Source organism: Salvelinus fontinalis, chromosome 18, assembly GCF_029448725.1.
Source record: "Salvelinus fontinalis isolate EN_2023a chromosome 18, ASM2944872v1, whole genome shotgun sequence".
In the NCBI taxonomy this organism is placed as follows: Eukaryota; Metazoa; Chordata; class Actinopteri; order Salmoniformes; family Salmonidae; genus Salvelinus; species Salvelinus fontinalis.
This window is the reverse complement of record NC_074682.1, coordinates 48450052-48475689: the sequence shown is the minus strand read 5'-3', so window position 1 is coordinate 48475689 and position 25638 is coordinate 48450052. Positions and strand designations below refer to the sequence as shown.

The window sequence follows — 25638 nt, the reverse complement described above, 5'->3', positions numbered from 1 at the left end:
TGCTAGGGTTTCTGACACCTGGGTTCCTGGGCACGGTCGACAAGTGGAGGTATGCTAGGGTTTCTGACACCTGGGTTCCTGGGCACGGTCGACAAGTGGAGGTATGCTAGGGTTCCTGGGACCTCAGGGTTGATTAAAACAGGACAGAGGGAGATGGCGCTGTATGTAATTTCTGTCATAGGTTATAAGGCATTATTACACGTTATAATCAGTATTAACCTTTGTAATATCTTATTATAATGTTAGTATGATAAAACATGTTATGCAGCTCTTTCTTAATTGATGGGATTATAATGAGATCATAATAAAATGACATAGGTGTTTATGACAAGTTTCACAATGCATTCGACCGCAATATTACCTGCGCACTGTACATTAAAGGGGCCTACTGTACGTCTTTTTGTGCCAGCATGGTTCATTAAGGCAGAGCTTGTATGCTTCTAACTATCTTTTTTCCTTTACGTCTCTGTTTAATTCAGTTAGAAAAACAGAAGTTCAATGGATTTCATGCCTGCCCAATAATCTTTCAGACCCTGTGAAGAAGATCTACTCTGATGTTTTAATAATATGCTCCCTGTTGTGTTCATTATAACAATTATTGTACCATTGATAGAATATTACAATATCTAACAATGTTCTATTAAAAATTGCAGTGTGAGTCTTTGTTTTTGCTGGACATAAGACTTTAATACTCAGCTCCTGTTCAAAACAAAGCCATTGAATGTTTATATTCAACCATTTTTCGTGAATGTATTATAGCTTGACACATGACACACACAGATCACATGCATTCCATTCCAGTGTGAGAATGCCTTTGTTTTTTTACTGTGTGAACAGCCTGTCTATTTCACTCCTTTCTGAGCAGGTGCACCGAGGCTTTGATCCCGTGGAGCAGACTGGCGTCCTGGCAAAAGGATTCTGGTCAGGCAGGAAGGCCAGAGGCACCAGTCAAAGCCGACCTGCCACTGAAACCAGAGTATACAAGCTAAACAGTGGTATTAACCTTGATTTTTATGAAGAGTTACTGTGTCTGGACGCCCCTATTTAATTCAACATTCTGAAACCCAGCTACAGTAGATCATTTACAGGACTGTAACTGGGTTTCAGAGAGAAGTCAAATACAACATTCCTCTTGAGCTGCAGAAATTGTTTGGATCCACGAAACCCAGGTTTCTGGGTTGAATTCCTGAGCTGACAAGGTAAAAATATGTTGTTCTACCCCTAAGCAAGGCAGTTAACCCACTGTTCCCCGGGCGTTGATGACGTGGATGTGGATTAAGGCAGCACCCCAACACCTCTCTGATTCAGACACATTTCAGTTGAATGCATTCAGTTGCACAACTGACTAGGTATCCTCCTTTCCTTTAAGTTTTATAGTTCCTACATTGCAGGAAAGTTCTCCAGCAACAAAAGGCTGATCAAATTAAGATCCTTCTGTACATCTGTACGAGCAGACACCTCTTTTCACCAGGCTGTGTGTCTAGGCCTACTTCAGTTGTTTATTTCTTTATATTTTCTGGGCTCAGTGTGTGATTTACTTACACGTCTGGCTGGTATTGTCAGTCGTATTAGAAAGGCGATTTGCGGAAAGCAGATAGTGAGTCTATAGAATCTATATTGACAAGATGGACACCACAGTGTGGGTGAAGTGTCTGGCTCTTGTCATAAGATGGATACCGCTGCTTCATTTCACCTCGCCACTCTGGCCGCCAGGGAAAAGAGGCACAGAGAGGAAGAGGCCTTATTGTTCCGCTGGGTTGGTTGTCATGGAAATGCTGCCTTACCAGAGGAAAACCAAACTCAGCACCTTCAACTTTAAACCCAGGGTGGGTTGCCTCTCTTGCTTTCTTTCTTTCCTTCTTTCTCTTTTCTTTATTGTGTAGCCTATGATACTGTATCATAATAGAGGACTTTTTTGCCTATTGGGGATCTAACCCACCTAGACTGTATAAGAAATGAAATAAATAAATTGCTTCTACTAGCTTACTCTTAGCCTCAATAACCACCAGTCTACAGTGTATTAGTGCTAACGGATTTGGAGTGAGTGTGTGAAGGAGATGAATATTGTTCCTAGAGGTACACGGTTCTCAGCATCTCTAGTGCCTTGTGCTTCATTTCAAAGCAATCAACCCCCTGAGGAGGTAGGGGTTTGCATTCCAAATGGCACCCTATGGGTCCTGGTCAAAAGTTATTCTGATTCTAGTGCACTATTTAGGGAATAGGGTGCCATTTAGTACTCAGTCAAACTCTAGCTCCTCTTCTACTTGCCCCTTATTAGACTAATCTACCATTATTCAACCCTTCTCTACCATTACTCATTTCTCTACCATTACTCAACATTACTCTACCATTACTCAACTTTTCAACATTTTGAATTGTCATCTGTCTCCGGACTTGAACCCCATGGAAAACATGTGGTTTGAATTGAAGATTGCCGTCTATAAGCACAGACCAAGGATATCAAGGATCTGGAAAGATTCTGTGTGGTGGAATGGCCTAACATCCCTCCCAATGTGTTCTCCAACCTCATAAAACATTTTAGAAAAAGGCTTAGAGCGATTATCCTTGCAAGGTGAGGTATTGAAAGGTATTGAAAACAGAGGTGCCAATAGTTTTGACCCCTATCTTCTATAGAAAAAAAGTATTACTTGTTAAACAAAATCTTTTTCTTTGAGCAATTGTATTAGTATAAAATAATGTTTTCTAATGTTTTTGAGCATACAATATAGCTCAGTGTGTTATTACTTTATGTATATAAACTGTATACAGTCTTTTTTGCGCATCTTTATCAAGGGAGCCAATCATTTTTTGACTTAAACGGTAAAACATATATGTGTGAAAATACCCTCAAACAAGTGACATTCTGAACTGTTACTTCATATGAAACATTTGATTTTAATTCCAAAGTACTGGAGTATATAGCCACATTAACATTTTAGCTTCACTTTCCAAATATACACGGAGGTGCAATCCAGAATGCTGGTCCAGGATAATTATTTGCCTTTTCGATCACGATGAATAAGATTACATGAACATGGGACCTGATCCTAGATCAGCACTACTCTGAGACACTTTATGAATATGGGGCTAGGACTGTAATTTAAGCACTATGATATAAAAGTTGTATTTGCTTATATCATTAGTTTGGAGATTCGGGCAAATTAGACAAAATATTTTCTTGTGATGAGAGGTTTTATCCTTGATTATAAACAGGGTGGTTTGATCTCTGAATGCTGATTGACTGAAAGACATGGTATATCAGACAGTATACATGGGTATGTAAAAAAAGACGTTTTACTGGTCTAATTACGTTGGTAACCAATTAGCAATAGGTAGCAATTAGGCACCTTGGGGGTTTGTGGTATATGGCCAATATACCATGGCTAAGGGCTGTATCCCGCCTCCTGTCATGCAAAGAACAGTCCTTAACCGTGGTATATTGGCCATTCTGTATACAACACCTCCTGGCCCTTATTGCTTGAATATAGGCTGTTTCATTCTGTTATGTTTTTTTTAGATGGTGAGGGAAACATAAGGAAATAATATGTGCACATTGAAAAGCCACTAAAGATGTACAAAATGACCCCATCAAAATGATCTCTGCAAGTGGCAAATGAACATAGGTTATCCACAGTCAGTGTTCATTTTTTGTTTGTAGCCCATGGCCACACTGCAAATCAAACAATGGAGTGCCAGTGTTTACATTGTTTATATATTGTGTTGTTTTCCCTAGTTTATGCCCTAATAAAAATGTAGGACATTTTCCTTTTTTCTGTTGTCAGGTGGACGGAAAACGCTAAAGTAGGAAAATTGTGTTCATTGCAGATTCTTCTCTGCATTTCAATTGGCTTCTCAGAAGCAGGGTAGCCTCAGCCACGCGCACATGCAGGGGCGAGCGCTCTAAGGATCATATCCTACACGCCCAGCACTGCAATGCTGCTACCTGGTAAAGGGCGAAAAAAATCTCAAACTCCAAGCTCCCCATGACAGTATTTCGCCAGAATGGTCAAGAAATCCTGCACAGGCGGGGTTTACCCTGGTCCAGCTGTGGAGAAAAAGCTAAAAGTCGGCTTTGTCGGGCTAGAAGCTGGGGCTAGTACGGATTTAAACAGAGATGGGGCGCTGCTCATAGCAGGTGCCGACGCCGAGGCAACAAAGCGAGGCAGCATCCTTAGCAAACAGAGGTCCAGTCTCTCTGGCAAACCGAAGCCTCCAAAGAGAAATGCATTCTACAGAAGAGTGCAGAATTTTCTTTATAATGTTTTGGAGAGACCAAGAGGATGGGCATTTATTTACCACGCATACGTGTAAGTTTTTGTTTTAGGCTATTTGTTTAAATGGGTTAAAAGCAAGCCTCCAACACTCATGTATCGGGAAGCGTGAAAGCGCCCGAATCATTTTGTATTGTTTTGTTCTTTATAAATAGGCAGGGAAGACATGACAAGACGACTGATTCATTCAGAGGTGTAGCGGTATGGTGGTGGGGCGTGCAATCAGTCAGCATTAATATATAGCTTTGGCGCGCACATAAATCATGTTGATATCGTCATCTTCTGTTCATTTACCATGGATGTAGCCTACGACATACACATACTTTATATGGGATGTGGTATAGGCTATTTTCTCATTAGATTATGCGATAACAATCTACTCTCCACTACTTGGCATCGAGAATTTACCGCAGACTTTATAAACTGAAAATATTTTATTAAATCATTCCAAAGAACTGCTTCATATCAGGTCAAATAAATACCTCGGAAGTTTCATATTGAAATCTGCCATTGCATATAATCTAGGGCTAGCCTACACGAAATAATAGTGTGGTTTACGAATGTTATTCAAATTACGCAAAACTCCAGATATTTTAAAACATCTTGCCTGCCTGGAGTCTGACAGCGAATATTACATCAACACGAGTTGCTTCTTTCCAAGTGAAGGTTCGTGTATGTTGTTGCCATAGCTTACTTTATCAATGTAAAATACAATCAATAGGCTACCTAGGCGATCATGCTTTTAGGAAAGTGGACTGTGCATTTTTACATCAAAACATAAGCCTATGATATGTTGGTGTGAATTCCTTAAATTACACAGATATGTCTCATGTAGAGTTATCAACGCTTTACGGTCACGACAGGATTTCCCTTTTAACCATAGTTATTAGGCTACTCTCAGTCGATTTAATGTGATTCTGATTTAGCTAATTGAGCGTACTGCTGCAATCCTTTCAGGGCTTTTCTCAATTCAGCACCAAAAGCAGCTGGACAGCTCCGATAGCTGCTGCATTTATCTCTAAACTACCGCATTTGTTCTGAGAGGCAAACATACAATGTAGCTAGCCTACATTAGACCTATGGTACCATACGAACCAAATGATTGCATCACGGTGTTATTTTTTTAAATTATTTCTGGCTGTTTTATTTTTTTTCAATGGAGTATGAATCTTTTTTTGTACCAGAGGAGAATTCTGAACATTGAGCATTAAAGGATGAGAAAGCAGCGGATCCTCGCAAACCTAGATTGTATTCATGTTGGTTCTTCTAATATATAATTTATACACTCTGTCTCTCCTTCTCCCCATCACTTACAGTACGTCCTGTTTTCTCTATAAATATCGTCGTGGGCTCTGTCAGAAACATGAGATTCACATGCACAGGCAGTGTCAATCTCTCTTTCACATAGACGAACATGGTATGTTTTTATCAAGTAGGCCTACTTGTATCCAATAATGCTGTTTCTCTCCCCGTTCTTTTTCACATAGAGGAACACAGTATGTTTTTATCAAGTAGGCCTACTTGTATCCAATAGTGCTGTTTCTCTCTTCGTTCTTCTTCACATAGAGGAAGACAGTATACTTTCATCAAGAAATGTACAGTTTCTCTTTCTCCTCCTCATAAACAAACACAGTAATAGGCTCATCAACATATTATTTTCCGCAAATGGATGACTATCGTTTGCCTAGCAAATGAATGGACGGTACTTCGAACACATCAGAATCATTCAGAGAATGCATAAAACATTGATTAGAGACAAATGACAAGTTTTGTCACTGCTATGGGCGTTTTCACACTGGCAGAGTTGGCAAACAGGCATCCTGTGGGAAACAGGCTAGTGGGTTCAGATACATTGGCATTTTTGTCCAGTGGTGAGATTATGAACCCGGACTGACCTGCCTAGGCGTGAAATGGTCAATATGGAAGTTTTATTAAACAGACAAGCTCATGACAAGACACTTCAAACAACAGGCCTTTATCTCGCATAAAACTGCTATCTATTCCAAAAACAAAAACTGTGAATGTACAATAGTCATAACTGTTTTTTTGTTTCCTTGAACTTTGTGTTGCAGCTTGCACTGGTGTTACACAGACCGGACACCTGTTTCCCTGACCTACCCCTTTGTGTTGCCCAAATAAACACCTATGTACTGTGTGGTTGTGGGTGGGTGTGTGTGAGTGGGTGGGTGCATGCATACTGGGTGTGACCAACCCAATGTCGAGGTGTGGTTTAGTTTACAGTGCTGGCTGGCAAACTGCTATGGTCCCAAGGGGCCTGGAAGTCTGTCCAATGCTGTGCTAGGCTGTCCTGGGCTTTCCTGGGCTGTGCTGGACTGGGCTATGCTGGGCTGTGCTAGACTGTGCTAGGCTGTCCTGGGCTGTGCTGCGCTTTGCTTGGCTTTGTTGGACTGGGCTATGCTGGGCTGCACTAGGCTGTGCTAGGCTGTCCTGGGCTTTGTTTGACTGGGCTATGCTGGGCTGCACTAGGCTGTCCTGTGCTGGACTGGGCTATGCTGGGCTGCACTAGGCTGTGCTAGGCTGTCCTGGGCTGTGTGTGAGCTAGTGGTGCCTCCGCACTCTACTGATTAACCTGAGTCATTAGGGAGGAAGATGGTGACCTCACCTGAGTAGGTCTGATAAGACCCAGGCACTGCCTGCCAGGCTGACTATTACATCTGACTGCCTGGGACACTAACACCCGCCTGGATGATAACAACGGGACAAATGGATTCCTCCTTCAACATGAGAACAGTGATAAAGAGAGAGGAGGAAAAGAGAAGGGATTGTCTGGCAGCATTATGGAAGATGGTCAAGGGTATGGGAGGTTTCACTGCAGTCTCCGTATGCCAGACTATTGTGTCAAGCATACACCAGATTGTATTGAGAGGGAGAATGGTATCCACAATAAACGCCTTGAGTGATATAAAGATCTGTGCCCATGCACTCATACATGAGATGTTTTTGTATTGTTATTTTTAAAACACCCAAAAGCGATAAGGAAAATCTAAAATCTTTAATGGAGACTCAATCAACCCAACAATGCAATCTTTACACCGGTGCTTGGCCTAAAGAGCCTGCGAGTGTCACAATCGTGTGGGAGTGAGACGGACCAAAACGGAGCATGTGGAAAATAAGCCATCTTCTTTTATTAATGAAGAAGGCAAAACGAAACAAAACACTTACAAACTAACAAAACAACAAACGACCGTGAAGCTATAAACGTAGTGCACACACACATGCTACAAACGTTCAACATAGACAATTCCCCACAACAAACTAAAGACTATGGCTACCTTAAATATGGCTCCCAATCAGAGACAACAGAAACCAGCTGTCTCTAATTGGGAACCCATTCAGGCAACCATAGACTTTCCTAGACAACTACACACAACATAGACACAGCTAGACAACTATACTAAACATAAACCCAACTACTCTAAATAAACCCCCTAAACCTTACAACCACCCTGGACACTACAAAACCCACATAAATTACCCATGTCACACCCTGACCTAACTAAAATAATAAAGAAAACAAAGAATACTAAGGCCAGGGCGTGACAGCGAGAGAGACTTATTATAATGTAATGAAAGTCTGATTCATTTCAGATCATTTACCTCCTTTTCCCTCACTGACTGTAAGCCGCTCTGGATAGGAGCATCTGCTAAAATTACCAAAATGTTAAAAAATAAAATATATTCTTTGGAACCTGAAGGTAACGTTGAGAAGGCCTAATCGCAGCTTTAGCAGTGTGTAGACAGGATGTCAACATCATCCGTCTGGCAAAAGGCTGTAGGCCAAGTGTCTGCCTAATGAGGCTGAAAAACTCCCATTGGTGCCAAGTGACTCCCATTGGTTAAGAACCAGAACCAGTCAACCACCTGGACCGGAATGTCTGATGAGCGCAGCCTCCAGAAACTCTCACTGCTAACAAGGGAACAGTGGTGAAAAAAGTACTCAATTGTCATACTTGAGTAAAAGTAAAGATACCTTAATTTAGAACCAGGAACAGATATAGCCCTTGGTTCACTCCAGACCTGACTGCCCTTGAACATCCTGTGGCGTTCTGCATTAGCATCGAATATCCTCTGCGATATGCAACTTTTCAGTGAAGTTAGGAACCAATATACACAGGCAGTTAGGAAAGCTAAGGCTAGCTTTTTCAAACAGAAATTTCCATCCTGTAGCACAAACTCCAAAAAGTTCTGGGACACTGTAAAGTCCATGGAGAATAAGAGCACCTCCTCCCAGCTGCCTGTTGCACCGAGGCTAGGAAACACTGTTACCACCGATAAATCCACGATAATTGAGAATTTCAATAAGCGTTTTTCTACGGCTGGCCATGCTTTCCACCTGGCTACCCCTACCCCGGTAAACTGCCCTGCACCCCCACAGCAACTTGCCCAAGCCTCCCCCATTTCTCCTTCACCTAAATCCAGATAGCTGATGTTCTGAAAAGCTGCAAAATCTGGACCCCTACAAATCAGCTGGGCTAGACAATCTGGACCCTCTCTTTCTAAAATTATCCGCCGCAATTGTTGCAACCCCTATTACTAGCCTGTTCAACCTCTCTTTCGTATCGTCTGAGATCCCCAAAGATTGGAAAGCTGCCGCAGTCATCCCCCTCCTCAAAGGGGGAGACACCCTAGACCCAAACTGTTACAGACCTATTTCTATCCTACCCTGCCTTTCCAAGGTCTTCGAAAGCCAAGTTAACAAACAGATAACCGACGATTTTGAATCCCACCGTACCTTCTCTGCTATGCAATCTGGTTTCCGAGCTGGTCATGGGCACACCTTAGCCACACTCAAGGTCCTAAACGATATCATAACCGTCATTGATAAAAGACAATACTGTGCAGCTGTATTCATCGACCTGGCCAAGGCTTTCGACTCTGTCAATCACCGCATTCTTATCGGCAGACTCAACAGCCTTGGTTTCTCAAATGACTGCCTTGCCTGGTTCACCAACTACTTCTCAGACAGAGTTCAGTATGTCAAATCAGAGGGCCTGTTGTCCGGACCTCTGGCAGTCTCTATGGGGGTGCCACAGGGTTCAATTCTTGGGCTGACTCTTTTTTTCTGTGTACATCAATGATGTTGCTCTTGCTGCTGATGATTCTCTGATCCACCTCTACCCAGACGACACCATTTTGTATACTTCTGGCCCTTCTTTGGACACTGTGTTAACTAACCTCCAGACGAGTTTCAATGCCATACAACACTCCTTCCGTGGCCTCCAACTGCTCTTAAATACAAGTAAAACTAAATGCATGCTCTTCAACCGATCGCTGCCCGCACCTGCCCGCCCGTCTAGGATCACTACTCTGGACGGTTTTGACTTAGAATATGTGGACAACTACAAATACCTAGGTGTCTGGTTAGACTGTAAACTCTCCTTCCAGACTCACATTAAGCATCTCCAATCCATAATTCAATCTAGAATCAGCTTCCTATTTCGCAACAAAGCATCCTTCACTCATGCTGCCAAACACAACCTCGTAAAACTGACTATCCTACCGATCCTTGACTTCGACGATGTCATTTACAAAATAGCCTCCAACACTCAGCAAATTGGATGCAGTCTATCACAGTGCCATCCTTTTTGTCTCCAAAGCCCCATATACTACCCACCACTGCAACCTGTATGCTCTCGTTGGCTGGCCCTCGCTTCCTATTCGTCGGCAAACCCACTGGCTCCAGGTCATCTATAAGTCTCTGCTAGGTAAAGCCCCACCTTATCTCAGCTCACTGGTCACCATAGCAGCACCCACCCGTAGCACGCGCTCCAGCAGGTATATTTCACTGGTCACTCCAAAGCCAATTCCTCCTTTGGCCGCCTTTCCTTCCAGTTCTCTGCTGCCAATGACTGGAACGAACTGCAAACATCACTGAAGCTGTAGTCTCATATCTCCCTCACTAACTTTAAGCATCAGCTGTCAGAGCAGCTTACAGATCATAGCCCATCTCTAAATAGCCCTCCCAACTACCTCATCACCATATTGTTATTTTTTTTTTTTGTTGCTCCTTTACACCCCAGTATCTCTACTTGCACATTCATATTCTGCACATCTATCACTCCAGTGTTTAATTGCTAAATTGTAATTATTTCGCAACTATGGCCTATTTATTGCCTTACCTCACTAATCTTACTTCATTTGCACACACTGTATATAGACTTTTCTATTGTGTTATTGACTGTACATTTGTTTATTCCATGTGCAACTCTGTGTTGTTGTTTGTGTCGCACTGCTTGGCTTTATCTTGGCCAGGTTGCAGTTGTAAATGATAACTTGTATTCAACTGGCCTACCTGGTTAAATAATAGTGAAAAAATAATATATATATATAGAAAGTGACTGAAGTAAAAGTGAAAGTCACCCAGTAAATACTACTTGAGTAAAAGTCTAAAAGTATTTGATTTGACATATACTTAAGTATCAAAGTAAATATAATAGCAAAAATATACTTAAGTATCAAAAGTAAATATAATAGCAAAAATTTACTTAAGTATCAAAATTAAATATAATAGCAAAAATATACTTAAGTATCAAAATTAAATATAATAACAAAAATATACTTAAGTATCAAAATTAAAAGTATAAATCATTTCAAATTCCTTATATTAAGCAAACCAGACGGCACAATTTTCTAGTTTTTATGTATTGGTGGATAGCCAGTGGCACACCAACACTCAGACATCATTTACAAACGAAGCATGTGTGTTTAGTGAGTCCACCAGATCAGAGGCAGTAGGATGACCAGGGATGTTCTCTTGATAAGCGTGTGAATTCAACCATTTTCCTGTCCTGCTAAGCATTCAAAATGTAACAAGTACTTTTGGGTGTCAGGGAACATTTATGTAGTAAAAAGTAAAGAACACATACCCCCAAAAACTACTTAGGTAGTACTTTAAAGTGTTTAATTAAGAACTTTACACCACTGCCTAGGAGATGCATTATGTTACAAGTGGTAGTGTGGTAATCTAGTTCCCAGACACTTCCACTCAAAGCTTTGCCCAATAGCCTGTGGATGAGGTTTGTAGTGTGGTAATTTAGTTCCCAGACACTTCCCCTCAAAGCTTGGTCCAATAGCCTGTGGATGAGGTTTGTAGTGTAGCAACACTTTACTGAAAGCCAACCGGTATAATGTATTTCAGACTTGTCATTTACATGAATGACACTTTTCTAATTAAGCAATAAGTCACGAGAGGGTGTGGTATATGGCTAATATACCACGGCTGTTCTTAGGCACGAAGCAACGCTGTGTGCCTGGATGCAGCCCTTAGTCGTGGTATGTTGGACATATACCACAAACCCCTGAGGTGCCTTTTTGCTATTATAAACTGGTTATCAATGTAATTAGAGCAGTGCAAATAAATGTTTTGTCATACCCATGGTATATAGGCTGATATACTACGGCTTTCAGCCAATCAGCATTCAGGGCTCGAACCACCCAGAATATAATGTCTTATAATGATCTGATAATGATCCTGATTATATATTGGCCATTTTGAGTCAGTTGAAAATGTCCTACATAGAGAGACACAAAATATTATAAGCCTAATTATAATACATTATAAAGGCTCATGCAGGCTTATAACAAGTTATAAAGGATTATAGCTGAAAGGCCTTAAGTAAGTCCTACTGGTAGTTTTACATTATATTTTATTCTATAGTTGTGTGTGTTTGAACTATGTACGAAGTTGTACATCTATGGGTGTGCACCTGTACTAACATACAGTACATGTGTCTGTGTGCCTGGCACTGCATAGGTGTGTTCGGCGGCTTAGACTGGTCAATTTGGTGGAGGTTTATGGCTACGCTGTGTGTAACCAAGACACGCTGCCCTGCTCGAATGACATCGTCATGTCCGCCCCTCAGAGCCGCCAGTCACTCCTCACAGATAGGCCATCAATTTTTCCATTGAGGAACCTATCCAGTGTTTTGTGATAAACGCACCGTTAACGAGGCGAGACACTAGACGAGGCGAGACTGTAATGGAGAAAAGGGAAGCCGTTTTCTGAGTAGTTTCCCCCATTACTGTTCGGTTTCATAAGACCATTCAGAGAGTTCAGAATCCCTAAAGGTGGAATAAGCCTATGCTGACTTGGTGGGATTTGTGTTACACTGGTTGGGAATGTGGTAGTTAGGTGCTATGGTAACCCTGACTGCATATACATGGAGTGTTCAAATTGAAGGCCTGAAGGAAAGTCTTAAATTGATAGCAAATTATTGAGTACGCCAATATGTGTTATTAGTTGAAAATAGGCCTACGCTACCACTCCCAGTGTCAAACCATTATGCTGATCTGGGGTCAGGTCCCCCTTCTTATTCATTCTGATTTTAAAAGGCATAACAGATCCTAGATCAGCAGTCCTACTCTGAGACACTTTATGATTACAGGCCTTGGACTTCTCGATTTCTACCCTTATCGTCCCTTACTAGTCCAAGATGCCGCTGTATTCTTAAAAGTCTTCTCCGGATGTATTCTAGGTCAGGTTGAGCTAAGATAGGCTGTGTAATTACAGCCAATTTGGAGACTAATACTACATTATGCATTTAGGCAAAACTTGTGGTTCTAAAAATAACTCTGATATGATAGTGCTCAATCGCCGTGACTTGTTTCCTCAGAGAATACGTCTGGCCTTGCAACTCATTCTTTAGACCAGTGGTTCCTAACCTTTTTTGAACTGGGGTACACTTTGATGGGATAAAAACATTCTGTGGCACACCTAAACCTTTCCTTGTGTATTTAGTGGCAATGACCTTCATCTGATCTATACTGAATATTATTTAAAAAATGATGTTATCTGTGAAAGAGTGTCCAGCAAATCTCTGATAGAAATAAAAACGTATAGTTCTGATAAAATAGGTCTTAGAGGATAGTGTGGTAAGTTGAGAGACATTTTCTACATTCAGCATCACTCCATCAAGGGAATTATATATTGAACAAAAATGTAAACGCAACATGCAACAATTTCAATGATTTTGCTAAATTACAGTTCATATAAGTAAATCAGTCAATTGAAATACATATATTAGGCTCTAATCAATGGATTTCACATGACTGGGAGCCAGTCCCAGCCAATCAGAATGACTTTTTCATCACAAAAGGGCTTTATTACAGACATAAACACTCCTCAGTTTCATCAGCTGTCCAAATGGCTGGTCTCAGATGATCCCGCAGGTGAAGAAGCCATATATGGAGGTCCTGGGCTGGCATTACACGTGGTCTGCGGTTGTGTTGGACATACTGCCAAATTCTCTAAAATGGCTTATGGTCCATTCTCTGGCAACAGCTCTGGTGGACATTCCTGCAATTAGCATGCCAATTGCACGCTATCTCAAAACATGAGACATCTATGGCATTGTGTTGTGTGACAAACCTGCACATTTTAGAGTGGCCTTTTATTGTCCCCCAGCACAAGGTCCACCTGTGTAATGATCATGCTGTTTAATCAGCTTCTTGATATGCCACGCCTGTCAAGTGGATGGATTATCTTGGCAAATGAGAAATGTTCACTAAGAGGGATGTAAACACATTTCTGCACAAAATTTGAGATAAATACGCTTTTTGTGCTTATGGAACATTTCTGGAATCTTTTATTTCAGCTCATGACCAACACTTTCCGTGTTGAGTTTATATTTTTGTTCAGTATAGTATTCTAACTTTAACAAAGATATTTTCATATATTTCAGGATGTTGTGTATTCCTGGAAATAATCAGAATTCATGTAAATGTTAGTTTTAGAAACATAGCTTGTCCAGAAGAAAGTGTTCTCTTGGCACAACTGACCCTGGGTGTTATAACCATGACTATCTTTATTTCCTTAACGTAATTCTACACCATCAAAATCACTTTTTTGTCTTTAAACATTTTAATAATCTTTTAACACGTGTAACACCAAAAAAAAAAAGTTTGTACAATTTAAAACACTTTTAACATAGGCCAGGCCCTGTTGTTACCTCATATCCCCGTGATAATGCCTTGCATTACGCCTGGGAAGAAAACATTTACATTTTCTCAACTTATAAGCGTCATGAAATCAATAATTTGCTAACATTGGATAACATTCATATACTGTCCATCTCTGAAACGTACTTAATTCTTTGATGATACAGCAGTAGCAATATAGGGATATACGATCTACGGAAGAGACGGGAATGCCTCTGGAGGAGGTTTTGTTGCTGTATATGTTCAGAGCTATTATCCTGTAAATTATAGAAGATCTCATGTCAGATGCTGTTGAAATGTCTTGGTTGCAAGTTCATCTAAAGCCTATTCTTTTGGGGTGCTGCTATAGTCCACCAATGGCTAACAGTCAGTATTTGGATAATTTGTTTTCAATGCTCGATAATGTGTGTGATGTGAACAGAGAGGTCTATTTTCTAGGTGACTTGAACATTGACTGGTTAGCAACTAGCTGTCCTCTCAAGAGGAAGCTTCTAACTGTGACTAATGCTTGTAATATGACCCAGGTTATCACTCAGCCAACTAGCGTGCATACCAATAGTGTTGGATCTGTCACAACCACTTGTATTGATCATATCTTCACTAATACTGCAGAGCTTTGCTCCAAAGCAATATCAGTTGCAATTGGCTGTAGTGACCATAACATTGTGGCAATAACAAGGAAAGCCAATTAAAGTAATTTATAAGTGATCATACAAAATGTTCTCAGGATTAGTTTGTTGAAGATGTAAAACATGTATGTTGGTCTGATGTGTTTGAGGAAAGTGAATCCAGATGCAGCATTGGCAGTATTTGTAAAATTATTATTTCAAAGTTTTGACAAGCATGAACCTGGTGATGATGAATTGAAAAATTGTATGGTTCTAAGAAATTATGCAAAATAATTGGCGAACAAGTCAGGTTGCTCAGCTGATTGGTTGACATAATGTAAATTGAGAAATAGTATGACTAAACTGAACAAAAATAACAATAAATTATATTACCAAACAAAGATAAATGACATACAGTCATGTGAAAAGAGTGAAAAGTACATCCCCTGGAATTATTATTATTATTATTTTTGACACATTTGAACACCACGTTCATTGATAAAGGTAACCCAATTTAACAAATCACACAACAAATGTTTACTTTGAAAATGTTATGCAATTAAAATATGCATTTTCCTTTTGTGAAAAAAGTTAGTACAACCCTACCTTTAACATTACATAAAATGGCTCAAATTAGAATCAGGTGCACCAAAAAAAGGTGCAAATGATTAGAAAATCATTACAGATAAACTTCCATAAAGATTAGAAACTTGGTCTGGTTTGGTCTTAACTATATGGGTGTGTGGTACACATCATGCCAAGATCAAAATACCTACCCGAGGCCCTCAGAAGAAAGATTATTGATGCCCATGAGTCTGGGAGGGGTTACAAATCCATTTCCAAGCAATTTGAAGTACATCATTCCACTGTCCGACAGATCATCTACAAATGGAGAAAATTACAGACCACTGACAATCTACCTAGGGCAGGTTGTCTCAACAAATTCAGCCCAAGAGCTGACCGAAAGATGCTCATAGAAGTCTCTAAGAACCCCAGGGTGACATCAAGGGATCTACAGGCCTCTCGTAGCACAATCAATATCGAAGTGCATGAGTCAACTGTCAGAAAGAGACTGCACCAACGTGGCCTACATGGGAGGTCAGGAAGGAAGAAGCCTCTGCTCTCAAAAAAATAATATCAATACACCTGGGTAAAGACCAAAACTACTGGAACAATGTGCTCTGGACAGACGAGTCAAAGGTGGAGTTGTTTGGCCGCCATGCCAGATGCCATGTTTGGCAAAACTAAACACTATCTTTGAACAGAAGAACCTCATACTAACCGTAAAGCATGGAGGCGGTGGCATTATAGTTTGGGGCTGCTTTGCTGCCTCAGGGCCTGGCCAACCAGAGAGATTCTTGAGAATGTGAGGTCATCTGTCAAAAAGCTGAAGACGAACCGAACATGGATCTTGCAACAGGACAATGATACAAAAGCAAAGCTACTACAGAATGGCTCAAAAATAAGAAATGGAGGGTTATGGAATGGCCCAGATCTCAATCCTATCGAAATGCTGTGGGGGGACTTGAAGCATGCAACAAAGCCCTCGAACATGACACAGTTGAAGCAGTACTGTAAAATTCCTCCCAGTCGATGTAAGAGACTCATAGACAGTTACAAGTTATTTCAGCCAAAGGGGGCAACACAGCTATTGAAGCTAGGTGTGTACTATTTTTTTCTGCACTATGGAATGTTGTTTTTGGATTAATAAATGATTGCAAAGTATAATCTTTCAGTGTCATTTGTTAAATTATATTACCTTTATCTGTCAATAGTGTTGAAGTGAAGATTACATATCCATCTGTCCAAATATGTTAAAAAAGAGACAACTTTCCAGGAGGTGTACTTACTTTTTCACATGACTGTAAAACGCAATGGAAAAAGTAGCTTAAGTGATATCATGGGCAGAAAACACAATTCATCTCCATCGTTCTTTGAAGTTGATGGATAATTTATAACAAAACTTTTTGATATTGCCAGTCATTTCAATTACTAGTAAAGTGGAAAAACTTAGAAGTGAAATGACATGACAACAATGAACCATTCTATTTTTGTATAAAATATCTAATAATGAAAGAGAAGGATTTATATTTTATTAGTGTGGGAGAGGTGGAAAAGAGGTGGGAAAACTATTGTCATCCATCAATAATCATAAGCCACTAGGTAAAGACAACTTTAATGGGAAACTATTGAGAATGGTAGCAGACTGTATTGCCACCCCTATTTGCTATATATTTAACCAAAGCTTTAAGGAGTGTGTGTCCACACTTGTGGAAGGAAGCTAAAGTAATTCCACTGCCTAAAAATAGTAAAGCACCCTTTGCTGGCTATATCAACGGTCCAATCAGTTTGCTGCCTGTTCTTAGTAAACTGATGGAGAGGATTGTGTTTGTCCAAATACAATGCTATATTTCAGAGAATAAGTTAACTACTGACTTTCAGCATGCATATATAGATAAGGGCACTCAACTTGTACTGCACTGACTGAGATGACTGGTGGTTGGTTAAAATAAATGGATAATAAAATGATAGTTGGAGCTATATTGTTAGATTTCAGTGCAGCCTTTGATGTTATTGTTCATTTTAAAAAAACATTAAAAAAACATGGCGCACACCCAGAATAACAGTTTGTGTGGAGGTGCTGACTAACGTAGAATAAACTATAAACTATCAAAATAAAGAAAGTCGCACACTCCATGTATAAGCTCGCAGCAAATGAATGGGTATTTACCAACGTTTCGGCATCACTGTGCCTTCCTCAGGGTAATGTCATGAATATATGAACCAGGTTATGTGCAATTGGTGTAACCAATGACAGTAGTGAGGGGTGTGTCATAATAATTAAGTTAATTAAAATTAATTAGTGAAACTGTAAAAAAAATTGTATATGGCATATTAAATATATTACGCTATTGTTATCATGTAGAAACATAATGGAATACTGTACATCATATTAGCATCAACATACATTATTGTTTCATTCAATTTCACATAATAATTTCCTATTTCATTTCATTTTTGTTCCATGTAATCTTTTGGTTCAACCTTAATATATAATGAACATCAACAGGGGGAACATATTAGGTGAACGCTAATAAGCTGTAAAAATGATTTTTCCATTTATAAGACTTGTTCATAAAAGAAAATGTGTTCATAAGAAGGGCCTGAGATCAAAGTCAATATTCAGACCACTAGGGGTCAATGTTTTTAGATAGGATATCCAGTAAGCCTCCCTTTGTAGGCTTTTCCACATGAACAGGTGAAGAGATAGATTACTCCCTTGGTCTTGCATGAGATGATACCCCTAACAGGAATCTTTCGACCTGTATGTGGGTGTCTGGAAGAAATATGTTTTTATATTGCTATTGCACTGTGCGCATGAGCCACATTTGTAATTCCCATTTGGGATAGGTGTCAAGAGTGTCTGAGTGGGCTCATGGGGAATGTCAGATCTCACCAAACTATCTCCAATATTGCGACCACGCTTATAGATCACCAGTGGGGGTTCCTTGAAGAGGTGTGTGATTTTTTTCATAAATTGTTATTTAAAAAAAACACTTGCTGTTGCTTGTTTGGAGAGTTATTTATCCAATAGAACCCAGAGAGTGTTCTTCAATGGAAGCTTCTGTCAGAGCTTCTAGGAGTGTTGGGTGGAATGAAGTCAAACGCAGAGAGCACAGATAAGGTACGTGGATTTATTTTCCAATACACGGGAAATCCTGCCCTAACACATACGGGCACATCAGAAAAGTCCAAATAACACCAGACTAAACTGTTCCGAGGAAACTAATAAAATCCACTACAAGAATCCTACACCAACGTAACAGTAAGTAAGCCCGCACAACAGCCAGCGGGCTACCTAACCTTATATATCCTACCCAACCAACCTAAACTAAAACAGGTGCACCCAATCAGCCCAAATTAACAGAAACCAAAACGAAAGAAACGATGGCAGCTAGTAGGCCGGTGACGACGACCGCCGAGCCCCGCCCGAACAGGAAGAGGCACCATCCTCGGCGGGATTCGTGACAGTACCCCCCCCCTGACGCGCGGCCCCCGCAGCGCGCCGACCCCGGCCTCGAGGACGACCCGGAGGGCGAGGCGCAGGACAATCCGGGTGGCGACGGTGGAAATCAGCCAAGAGGGAAGGATCTAAAATATCCTTCCCAGGTACCCAGCACCTCTCCTCCGGACCGTACCCCTCCCAGTCAACGAGGTACTGCAGGCCCCTCACCCGGCGTCTCGAGTCCAGAATAGCTCGTACAGCGTACGCCGGGGACCCCTCGATATCCAGAGGGGGCGGAGGGACCTCCGGCACCTCACCTTCCTGAAGGGGACCAGCTACCACCGGCCTGAGGAGAGACACATGAAACGAGGGGTTAATACGATAATAAGAGGGGAGTTGTAATCTATAACACACCTCGTTTATCCTCCTCAGGACTTTAAATGGCCCTACACACTGCGGCCCCAGCTTCCGGCAGGGCAGGCGGAGGGGCAGGTTTCGGGTCGAGAGCCAGACCCTGTCCCCTGGTGCGAACACAGGGGCCTCACTGCGGTGGCGGTCAGCGCTCCTCTTCTGACGCTCACTGGCCTGCCTGAGAGAGGCCTGGACTGCCCGCCAGGTCTCTCTAGAGCGCTGGACCCACTCCTCCACCGCAGGAGCTTCAGTCTGGCTCTGATGCCACGGAGCCAGGACCGGCTGGTACCCCAATACGCACTCGAATGGCGACATGTTAGTTGAGGAGTGGCGGAGTGAATTCTGGGCCAACTCCGCCCACGGAACATACCTTGCCCATTCTCCAGGCCGGTCCTGGCAATACGACCTCAGAAACCTACCCACTTCCTGGTTCACCCGTTCTACCTGCCCATTACTTTCAGGGTGATACCCAGAGGTAAGGCTGACCGAGACCCCCAGACGCTCCATAAACGCCCTCCATACCCGGGACGTGAACTGGGGACCTCGATCAGATACGATGTCCTCTGGCACCCCGTAATGCCGGAAGACATGAGTAAAAAGAGCCTCCGCAGTCTGCAGGGCCGTAGGGAGACCAGGCAATGGAAGGAGACGACAGGACTTAGAAAACCGATCCACAACGACCAAAACGGTAGTGTTCCCCTGAGAAGGAGGAAGATCAGTCAGGAAATCTACCGATAAATGAGACCATGGCCGTTGTGGAACCGGGAGGGGTTGTAACTTCCCTCTCGGTAGGTGCCTAGGAGCCTTACTCTGTGCGCATACCGAGCAGGAAGAGACATAGAGTCTCACGTCCTTAGTCAAGGTGGGCCACCAGTATTTCCTCCTAAGATCCCGCACTGTTCTCTCAATCCCCGGATGACCCGAAGAAGGTAGTGTATGAGCCCACCGAATCAAACGATCACGAACACCAAGCGGTACGTACTTACGGCCAGTAGGACACTGGGATGGCACAGGTTCTACCCTTAACGCCCGCTCGATGTCCGCGTCCACCTCCCATACCACCGGGGCCACCAGACACGAGGCTGGAAGGATGGGAGTCGGATCGATGGACCGGTCATCCGTGTCATACAGACGTGACAGCGCGTCAGCCTTGGTGTTAAGGGAACCTGGTCGGTAAGAGATCTTAAATCTAAAACGAGTAAAAAACATGGCCCACCTAGCCTGACGCGGACTCAGTCTCTTCGCCTCTCGGATATACTCCAGATTTCGGTGGTCAGTCCAGATGAGAAAAGGGTATTTGGCCCCCTCAAGCCAGTGTCTCCACACTTTCAGGGCTTTTACCATAGCTAGTAACTCCCGATCCCCCACATCATAGTTCCGCTCCGCCGGCTCCAGCTTCTTAGAAAAAAAAGCACAGGGACGGAGCTTCGGTGGCGCGCCCGAGCGCTGGGATAGCACGGCTCCAACACCAGCCTCGGACGCATCCACCTCCACTATGAACGCTAACGAAGGGTCCGGATGCGCCAACACGGGAGCTTCAGTAAACCTTACCTTCAACTGGTTGAAGGCTCCATCTGCCTCAGCCGACCACCGTAAACGCACCGGCCCCCCCTTTAGCAGTGAGGTAATTGGTGCCGCCACTTGACCAAAACCCCGGATAAACCTCCGGTAGTAATTGGCAAACCCTAAAAACCGCTGCACCTCCTTTACCGTGGTTGGAGTCGGCCAATTACGCACGGCGTTTACGCGGTCACACTCCATCCTCACCCCCGAGGTGGAAATGCGATAACCCAGGAAAGAAACGGCTGGTTTGGAGAACACACATTTCTCAGCCTTGACGTATAAGTCATGCTCCAGCAGTCGCCCAAGCACCCTGCGCACCAAGGAGACATGAGCAGCGCGTGTGGCCGAATAGATCAAGATGTCATCAATATATACTACCACACCCAGCCCCTGCAAGTCTCTGAGAATCTCATCTACAAAGGATTGGAAAACGGCTGGAGCATTCTTTAACCCATACGGCATGACGAGGTACTCATAGTGGCCTGATGTGGTACTAAACGCTGTTTTCCACTCGTCTCCTCCCCGAATACGCACCAGATTATACGCGCTCCTGAGATCCAGTTTTGTGAAAAAACGCGCTCCGTGGAATGATTCCATCGCCGTAGCGATAAGAGGTAGTGGATAACTAAATCCCACTGTGATTGAATTTAGACCTCGATAATCAATGCACGGACGCAGTCCTCCCTCCTTTTTTCTCACAAAAAAGAAACTCGAGGAAGCGGGTGACATGGAGGGCCGAATGAACCCCTGTCCCAGAGCTTCCGTGACATATGTCTCCATAGCCAACGTCTCCTCCTGTGACAAAGGGTACACGTGACTCCTGGGAAGTGCAGCGTTCTCCTGAAGGTTTATCACGCAATCCCACCGTCGATGAGGGGGTAATTTAGTCGCTTCCTTCTTACTAAAAGCGATAGCCAAATCGGCATATTCTGGGGGAATGCGCACTGTGGAAACCTGGTCTGAACTCTCCACCGATGTGGCACCGATGGAAACTCCCACACACCTACCTGAACACTCGTCTGACCACCCCTGAAGAGCTCCCTGTCGCCAGGAAATGAGGGGATTGTGAATGGCTAGCCAGGGAATCCCCAACACCACTGGAAAACCAGGTGAATCAATCAGGTAAAAACTGATCTGCTCCCTATGATTCCCCTGGGTTACCATGTCCAGCGGAATCGTGGCCTCCCTGACCAGTCCTGACCCTAACGGTCGGCTATCTAGGGAGTGCACAGGGAAAGGAGGGTCTATCTGCACCACCGGAATACCCAACCTACGGGCGAGTCCGCGATCCATAAAACTCCCAGCTGCGCCTGAGTCGACTAGCGCCTTATGCTGAAGAGAGGGGAAAAACGCAGGGAAAAAAATAACCAAAAACATATGACCTACAGGGAGCTCTGGGTGAGTCTTGTGCCTACTCACCTGAGGTGGCCGAGGAGTATTCCGCCTGCCATCCCGACTCCCAGATGGACTCCTCCAGCACCGGTCCGAAGTGTGTCCTCTCCGGCCACAGTAGGTGCAGGAAGAGCCACCTCCTCCGGTCCCCCTAGATGCAGCTCCTCCCAACTCCATTGGAGTTGGAGCGGGAGAGCTGGGAGGTGGAATGGACAGGACCCCCTCTGAACGCCCGCGGGCAGCTAGCAGGTTATCCAGTCGAATCGACATGTCGATCAGTTCATCTAGGGATAGTGTGGTGTCCCGACAAGCTAGCTCCCGACGGACGTCCTCCCGAAGGCTACAACGGTAATGATCTATTAAGGCCCTGTCATTCCACCCCGCTCCAGCAGCCAAAGTCCGGAACTCTAAAGCGAACTCCTGGGCGCTCCTCGTCTCCTGTCTCAGGTGGAACAGACGCTCACCCGCCGCTCGGCCCTCTGGTGGGTGGTCGAACACAGCCCGAAACCGACGGGTGAACTCTGCATAATGGTCCCGAGCAGAGTCTGGGCTGTTCCATACCGCGTTGGCCCAGTCCAGGGCTCTCCCCGATAAACAGGAGACAAGGAGGCTTACCCTCTCTTCCTCCGAGGGAGTCGGACGCACGGTAGCCAGGTATAGCTCAAGCTGGAGCAAAAACCCCTGGCAACCAGCCGCTGCTCCATCGTACTCCTTCGGTGGGGTGAGACGCAAAGAGCTGGTCCCAGCCGATGACCCTGTGGGAGTGGGTTGTGTCGTCTGCAGGGGAGCTGTAGGGGGCGTCGGGAGACCACTCCTCTCCCATCGTTCCATCCTCTCCATCATCATGTCCATCGCTGATCCGATACGCTGAAGTACAGCTGTATGATGCTGGACACGCTCCTCCATAGTTGGGAGAGGGGTGGTCGTGGCTCCTGCTGACTCCATAGGTGGTGCGGGCTTCTGTCAGAGCTTCTAGGAGTGTTGGGTGGAATGAAGTCAAACGCAGAGAGCACAGATAAGGTACGTGGATTTATTTTCCAATACACGGGAAATCCTGCCCTAACACATACGGGCACATCAGAAAAGTCCAAATAACACCAGACTAAACTGTTCCGAGGAAACTAATAAAATCCACTACAAGAATCCTACACCAACGTAACAGTAAGTAAGCCCGCACAACAGCCAGCGGGCTACCTAACCTTATATATCCTACCCAACCAACCTAAACTAAAACAGGTGCACCCAATCAGCCCAAATTAACAGAAACCAAAACGAAAGAAACGATGGCAGCTAGTAGGCCGGTGACGACGACCGCCGAGCCCCGCCCGAACAGGAAGAGGCACCATCCTCGGCGGGATTCGTGACAGCTTCTCTAACATCAGATATGTACAGTGTGGTATCCCTCAGGGCAGTTGCCTTGGGCCGTAACTCTTCTTCATTTTTTACAATTTTTTTGCCACTGGTCTTACACGAATCTAGAATGACTGTGTATGCGGATTATTCCACACTACGTGTCAGCACCCAAATAAGGAGTTACAGTCAGTATCAGAATGGGTGATTAATAATGAACTGGTCTTAAATACATCTAAAACTAAAAGCATTGTATTTGGTTCAAAACATTCTCTAAGACCTAGACCTCCACTGAAGTTCTATGTAAAGGGTGTGACCAATGAGCAAGTTGAAGAAGCGAAACTCCTAGGTATAACATTTCATGGTCAATTATCATGGCAAGTTGTTGTGAAGATGGGGATGGGTATGTCTGTTTATAAAAATATATTTTAAAAAGTTTGTGTTTCTGACACAGCAATCAACTGTGCTAGTTGTTCAGGCTCTGGTCTGGTCCCATCTTGATTACTGTCCGGTAATATGGTCAAGTGCAGCAAAGAAAGACTGAGCAAAGCTGCAGCTGGCTCAAAACAGAGCAGCACGCCTTGCCCTTATCTGCACATACAGAACTAACATCAACAACATGCATGCCAGTACTTCCTGGTTGAGAGTTGACAAGAGATGAACTGCTTCTCTCCTAGTTGTTATTCAAAATATTACTGTGATGAAAATTCCAGATTGTCTGTATAATCAAGTAACATTCAGCTCAGGCACCCATACATATCCCACAAGACATGCCACCAGGGGTCTCTTCACAGTCCCCAAGTCCAAAAAAACGAATTCACAGCAATGCAGTTTTATACAGAGCCATGATCGCATGGAACTCCCGTCTTCAATTTCTCAAACAGCAAAATTACCTTTAAAAACAGATAAAGAAACAACTAATGGACGGCAGGGACTGTGAGGACACACACACACACACACTCTCTAACACACATTATTTTATTGTTGTATTGTTTCATAATTTTTTTCTTGCATTGTTTGTATATTGTATTTAAAATTAGTGTGACTTTCCTTGTCTATCCGGGACTCAGGAAGAGTAGCTGCTGCTTCTGTAAAAGCTAATGGGGATCCAAATAAACAGCTAATAAAAAAATAAACAACTTTTTGACTATATAAGCCTACACAGCTACAAGGATGCACTTTCATGCCAGGTTTAGGACCTCATATTGAAGCTTATAGAGACCCCAACTGATGTATAGAACAATCTTAAAATGATCTACTTAAGTTTAGATACAAGCATCATGAAACCTCTAACACAATAAATTAATTTGACTTGGTGAAAATATATTTTTTTTTTACCTAACTTGCTTACCACTTTTTCCATGTGGTTTCTTCCTTCACAGACTCCATTAAATTATGATCTCTTCCTAAATATTTGGTGAAATTATTAATTTTGTGTATGGTTTCCTAGAAACAAGGGTGGCTAAACTTACCCCTTTGGCTCAACACCCCACATTCCCTACATTTGAACGGAAAGATCTAGAGACAGTTGTCTGCATTGTAAAGATCCAGCCATTCTCCCTTTGTTTCTGTGGGAGATGCTGTGGTACTGATAAGCATCATCAGACTTGCCTGTGATAATGGTTCTCACAGGCAAAGTCCAATTAGACACATTACTTTGCTTGTGATGCGTGCACCTCAAATGATACAAATGTAACAGCTCCAGCACACCGGACATGAAACAGCAATCCAGATGTCACCATGTGTGCTACTCAATGTATTATCTGATTGCTATTCTTTCTAGTGGCACTGATGTTCCCCAGTCAAAATCCCACGTTCATTCCACAGGCCACGTTTCTAAAAATATTATCAAGATTAGGAAAAGTTTTGTGGCACACCTGAGAGTTCCTCGAGGCACACCAGTGTGCAGCGGCACACGGGTTGAAAACCACTGCATTAGACGTGACCAATTAACCACTTGTATGGAGAAAGGTGTGCTCAAGTGTTTGACGAGTGTGTCAAAACAGACGCCATTACCGAGTTGACAGTTATTACGTAGGTGACAGCCTTTGGCTGAAAGTGCTTGACAGGCACAATTTTT

At 43.2% G+C, this 25638-nt stretch overlaps 1 protein-coding gene across 12 annotated transcripts in view; it reads left to right on the top strand.

The window, feature by feature from the left end:
• Positions 1-3859: 3859 nt before the first annotated feature.
• LOC129815684 (potassium voltage-gated channel subfamily KQT member 2-like) overlaps positions 3860-25638 on the top strand; it is a 77721-nt gene continuing 55942 nt past the window's right edge. For all 12 annotated transcript variants that reach the window (XM_055869699.1, XM_055869693.1, XM_055869697.1 and 9 more), the window contains exon 1: positions 3860-4307. In XM_055869699.1, the coding sequence (XP_055725674.1) occupies positions 4003-4307 (305 nt within the window). In that variant the 5' untranslated portion in view covers positions 3860-4002. The remainder of the gene's footprint in view (positions 4308-25638) is intronic.